Consider the following 5,746-nt stretch of genomic DNA (forward strand, 5'->3'; position numbering starts at 1 on the left):
CCCAAGTGCTGGGATTAAAGGCGTGCGCCACCACAGCCCGGCTGAGATTCCATCTTACACCCGTAAGAATGGCCAAGATCAAAAACACTGATGACAACTTATGCTGGAGAGGTTGTGGGAAAAAGGGAACACTCGTGCATTTCTGGTGGAAATGCAAGCTTGTACAACACCTTTGGATGTCAGTGTGGCAATTTCTCAGAAAATTAGGTAACAACCTTCCTCAAGACCCAGCAATATCACTTTTGAGTATGTATCCAAAAGATGCTCAATTGTGCCACAAGGACATGTGCTCAACTATGTTCATAGCAGCTTAGTTTGTCATAGTCAGAACCTGGAAACAACCTAAATGCCCCTCAACCATTGAATGGATAAAGAAAATGTGGTACATTTACACAGTGGAGTACGACACAGCAGAATAAAATAACGGCATCTTAAATTTTGCAGGAAAATGGATGGAGCTAGAAAACATCATTTTGAGTGAGGTAACCCAGACCCAGAAAGACAATTATCATATGTATTCACTCATAGGAGTTTTTAAACATAAAGCAAAGTAAACCAGCCTACAAATCACAATCCCAGAGAACATAGACAACAATGCGGACATTAAGAGAGACATACATGGATCTAATCTACACAAGAAGTAGAAAAAGACAAGATCTCCTGAGTAAATTGGGAGCATGGGAAACTTGGGAGATTGTTGAAGGGGAGGGGAGAGGCAGAAAGGGGAGCAGAGGAAACTGTAGAACTCAATAAAACTCAATAATAAAAAGAGAGAGAGAGAGACCTAGGTTTATTGAGTCAAGACTAAGTCCCAAGTCCTCAGAAGTGGCTTTCAGGTTCTGAGAGCCTAAAGGTGTGGTTTGGTTTGGGAAGTATAAAAACCTGGTGATTCAATCTTGCTCTCTCTTGCTTCCAGGTTTGTCTAGCAAGTATGGTCGAGATCTCACTGTGCAATCTGCTTTCCTATTAAGCCACAGCTGTGTCCTAGCATCCTGCCCCCTCCAGCACTTTTCGTTGCTTCAGGCTACACGGACAACAATGGAATTCAAGTGCATTGAGCCCTGAGTACAGACAGTGGAGCAAGTAGAAGGAGCTGGAGCAATGGGGACCCACAGGAGCACAAACAGAATATCCAAACCTGCCTTCAGAACCTGCTCCACCTCTACAACCAGAGTCAGGGCGGTGAGTGACTTCTGGTCGGGGATCAAGAACCCTCAGGGCCCCATGAAAGTCCCGAATCTCTCCTGATCCCAGTGTCCGAGATTCCGCAGGAGGCTGTGGCTGAATTTTGCTTTGCTTTGGGGACTGTTCCTGCTGGCGGGCGATATCGGGTTGGCCGGGCTGGGTACGGGGCCAGGTGCCCACAGTATCCGGGACATTCACAGCTGCCCCAGAGTGAAGAGGACACGGGTCCGGTTATAGTCCTAGGTCATGCAGTGACTTTTGACAGCATTTTCTTTATTAAAGACGTCAGAACATTGCCTGGCAATGTTTTCGATATACACAACTCCACTTTCAACTCCGGTAGGGTTCCTTTCTCTAAGGAACAAATGATGAACTCACAGTTCTAATTGAACACCGAGTTTCTAGAGAAACCATTCAGTGGCACAGAGTTTTCAAGTAAATTAGTTTACAGGAATCGCTTCTACACCCTTCACAGGCCCCTGTGCTAAGGACCATGTCTTCTGCTTCCCGGTTCAAGCTGTTGGCCAGCGCCATAGTCCTGGTCCGGACACAGGCTAGTGAGTACGAGGTGGGGAGACTGCGGGACGGAGCAGCGAGCCAGGTGGGGGCAGTACCCCGTAAACGTATCTTACTGCCCTAGTCGGTGTCTCCCCTGCCTTCACCTAGGACCCTGGTCCCGGGAGCAGGGTCGGGGTCTCACCGCGCGCCGCCCCCAGGTTCGCACTCCCTGCGGTATTTCTACACCGCCTTGTCCCGGCCCGGCCTCCGGGAGCCCCGGTTCATCGCCGTCGGCTACGTGGACGACACGGAGTTCATGCGCTACGACAGCGACGCGGAGACCCCGAGGATGGAGCCGCGGGCGCCGTGGATGGAGCAGGAGGGGCCGGAGTATTGGAGGATGGAGACACGGAAAGCCAGGAACACAGGGAAGAACTTCAAAGTGAATCTCCAGACCCTGCGCGGCTACTACAATCAGAGTGACGACGGTGAGTGACCGCGACCCCGATCACAGACACGACCCCTCCATCTACCCTGAGATAGGCTTGGGTCATCTTCACCCAAACACCTGCCCAGACCCTCTAACAGGAAGGACCCCACAGAATTTGGCTCAGATTTAGGTTGCACTTTTATTTCTGAAAGGTCGGGTTAAGGACAGACTGACAGCGGGCAGGGTGGCCGCAAGGTGGCGCTAACCACTGTGTCCCCACCAGAACCTCACACTCTGCAGTGGATGTATGGCTGTGACCTGGGTCCAGATGGACGCCTGCTCCGTGGGTACTGTCAGAAGGCCTACGATGGCCGGGTTTATATCTCCCTGAACGAGGACCTGACATCCTGGACCGCAACTGACGCGGCCTCTCAGATCTCTAAGCTCAAGTTAGAGAACGTGAACGAGGCCGACTACCAGAGAGCATACCTGCAGGGCCCCTGCATAGACTGGCTCCATAGATACCTGCAGCTGGGGAACGCGACCCTGCTGCGCTCAGGTACATGGAGACCCATCCTTGCTTTTCCTCTGTAGTGTGGGAGAAAGGCTTGGGCATCCTCAGAGGAAGAACACTATCTAGCAGGCACCGGGCTGACGAATAAGGACAGGGAGACTCCAGGCTGCTCTTCCCATTGGGAGACTAACCCTTTTACAGCAGGTCAGCCTTGAGGATGGCCCTGGACTCACAAGAGCTTTTTCTCTCAGGCCTCCTTCTGTGGTCACCCTCGGTGTCTCTGGAGTCTGACCCCAGCTTTTCTGAGTCTCCTGGCCCTCACTCAGCTCAGGACCAGAATCCCTTCCCCTCCATCAGTCTGCAGAGCCCTCAAACCTCCTTCCCCAAACTGTCACTCACATCTTAGAGCACCCCAAAAAGCACATAACCCCGGGGCCTGATCTCTAGCTGAGGTCTACTAATATCAGGACACCCTGATCCTGTCCAGTTCCTCTGTCCATTCCCAGAATGGCCACATGAACACTGCTGAGTCCCCAGAAGAAAGCAAGATGTTTCATCTTCACAACTCTTTCCCTCAGACCCCCCAAAGGCACATGTGACCCATCATCCTGGACCTAAAGGTGATGTCACCCTGAGGTGCTGGGCCCTGGGCTTCTACCCGGCTGACATCACCCTGACCTGGCAGAGGGAGGAGGAGGAACAGACTCAGGACATGGAGCTGGTGGAGACCAGACCTTCTGGGGATGGAACCTTCCAGAAGTGGGCATCTCTGGTGGTACCTTCTGGGGAGGAGCACAAATACACATGCCATGTGTACCATGAGGGGCTGCCTGAGCCCCTGACCCTGAGATGGGGTAAGGAGGGAGTGGGTGCAGAGCTAGGGTCAGGGAAAGCTGGAGCCTTCTACAGACCCTGAGCAGGGTCAGGGCTGAGAGCTGGGTCATGACCTTCACCTTCCCTTCCTGTCCCTCCCTTCCCAGAGCCTCCTCAGTCCATGGTCCCCATCATGGCAGTCATTGCTGGTCTGGTTCTCCTTGGAGCTGTGATCATTGGAGCTGTAGTGGCTGTTGTGAGGAAGAGGAGGAGAAACCCAGGTAGGAAAGGGCAGGGTCTGAGTTCTCTCTCAGCCCCTTTTAGAAGTGTGCTCTGCCTCATTAATGGGAAACACATCCGCACCCCTCATTGCTGCTGTCTCTACCCTGGGTCTGCTGTCAGTTCTGGAAACTTCCTAGAGTCGGGGACTTCCCTGGTCTCTCACAGCTTTTCTTCTCACAGGTGGAAAAGGAGGGGACTATGCTCATGTTTTAGGTAAGTTTGGGGTGCAGGATTGTCCCTGAGACCCTTGGGATGGCGCTAGTAAGAAGGACAGCCAGCTCCTAATTCCTCCTCCTGCCACATTCTCTCAGTCTCCTGAATGTGCCCCGTCCTTTCTTCTTCTGCAGGCAGCAACAGTGCGCAGAGCTCTGTCTTGTCTCTGGAGGCTTGAAAAGGTGACACCCTGGGGACCTGGGGCTGGGGTGAGGCAAGGAGGAGAGGGCTGGGTCCCAGGGATTCTCAGGATTCAGACATTTGAATGAGTTACAGCAGGCCTTTGAGATGTCTTTATATTGACTGTTCATGACTCTTAGTCCCTAGCTTCAGACTGCTGCCTCCTGGGGGCATGATCTGACTCTAGAATTAACAAATGTCTGAAGCTGTCTGCTTTCTCCTGTGGAAACAATGTGAAGAACTGGGGAGCCCACCTCACCCCTGCACACCTGGATCCTGTCCCTGTACTCCCCTGTGCTCCCTTCCCAGCCAACTTCCTTGTCCAGCCAGGCAGGAGGTCACATCCCCATCCTGTCACCTCCATGCTGCCCTGAGCTGCAACCCTGACTTCCCCACTGAAAATAAGAATCTGAATGTGAACTTGGTTCTTCATGTGTCCTTGACATGGGAGATTATCAGGTCAACCTAAAGGAGAGAATTCTGAGAGTGTGATGGAGAAAATAAATGGCAGCATGGATAACCTTCCAGGATCTGTGTTAGCTGTGCTGAGTGTCAGGGTGGGGGACAGGAGGAGTCTGTGGGAGCTGAGTGAGGACTGGGCTGTACCAGGTGACGCTCAACCATGTGGTGTGCTCACTCCTCGGCTATGTCCTCCTTGGCTCTTCTGTCCTTGTCAGTTAGTACAACCACATGGTGACAGGCACAGCCCTGTCCGTGTCCAGGATTATGAGCAACAGGGCTGCTCTGACAGGTTAACCTGAACTCAGTGCCGCTGTGGCTCTTCCCCCGTCTTCTGTGTTTATTTCTTGTCTTTTTAGTTAGTGTGGAGGTCTGGGCCTGTTCTTGTTCCTGTGAGTGGTACCTGCTTCACTCTCCTGTCGGGTCCCTGAGTGACAGCAGTAGGAGGTGTTTTCCATCCCTGTCCCCCCAAGGTCCAGCTAGGCCCCTGCACTCAGGAGCCTGTGGTCTAAGGAGATGAGCTTCAGCCTCCTGAGCTCCTGCCTCCTTCCGTGGTTGTTGCCTGGAGGTTCTCCCCCTCCCCTTTCAGAATCTAACCCCTGTCTGTAGGATCAGTAGAGAGGACTGATCCACAGGTTCTCAACATGGATCCGGTCCTGTGGAGCTGTGTTCTGCTCTGCTCCACTTTACAACATCCCCCCAACACACTCAGAAAACACGCCTGGCAGGTTCACAACGTTACATCGATCTCAAGCTTCTGGTCCTGAGGACAAACAGCTACATGGTGACTTTGTGTTGAATTCTTCCTCTCACACCAACACTTGTGAAGATTTCCAGCACTGACCCCATCTCCAGTGGGGATCTCCAGGGGAAGGTCATGGTAGATGTAGAAGGCTCAGCTGCAGTCATGAGCAGAGAGGTGCCAGGTCCAGATTCTGTAAGCAAAACTACTTCCGCACGCTAACTCCACCCTCCACCCTTTTAACAGAGTTTAATATTAGACCTTTTATTTTGGGGAAGATACTCCAGGACTTGGTTTTTGTATAAATTTTAAGTGTAAAATACAGATTCATCTTCCGCCCATGAAAATGAAGATGAAAGCTGCGGGCACCTCTCATTTTAATTGGCCTGTAGGGACACGGGTGTTTGCATTGACTTCTCTGACAGTTAAG

At 52.1% G+C, this 5,746-nt stretch overlaps 1 protein-coding gene across 2 annotated transcripts in view; it reads left to right on the forward strand.

The window, feature by feature from the left end:
* LOC101990404 (H-2 class I histocompatibility antigen, Q10 alpha chain-like) overlaps nucleotides 1-5,746 on the forward strand; it is a 103,258-nt gene that overhangs the window by 62,640 nt on the left and 34,872 nt on the right. Inside the window, exons 4-7 of one of the 2 annotated variants that reach the window (XM_026777852.1) lie at nucleotides 3,206-3,481; nucleotides 3,608-3,721; nucleotides 3,903-3,935; nucleotides 4,070-4,136. In XM_026777852.1, coding sequence (XP_026633653.1) covers nucleotides 3,206-3,481; nucleotides 3,608-3,721; nucleotides 3,903-3,935; nucleotides 4,070-4,113 — 467 coding nt within the window. In that variant the 3' untranslated portion in view covers nucleotides 4,114-4,136. Of the gene's footprint in view, nucleotides 1-3,205; nucleotides 3,482-3,607; nucleotides 3,722-3,902; nucleotides 3,936-4,069; nucleotides 4,137-5,746 lie in introns of those variants that run through there. The other variant, XM_026777853.1, reaches the window with a different exon arrangement.

The sequence above is a fragment of the Microtus ochrogaster genome, unplaced genomic scaffold (assembly GCF_000317375.1).
Source record: "Microtus ochrogaster isolate Prairie Vole_2 unplaced genomic scaffold, MicOch1.0 UNK87, whole genome shotgun sequence".
Taxonomy (NCBI): domain Eukaryota; kingdom Metazoa; phylum Chordata; class Mammalia; order Rodentia; family Cricetidae; genus Microtus; species Microtus ochrogaster.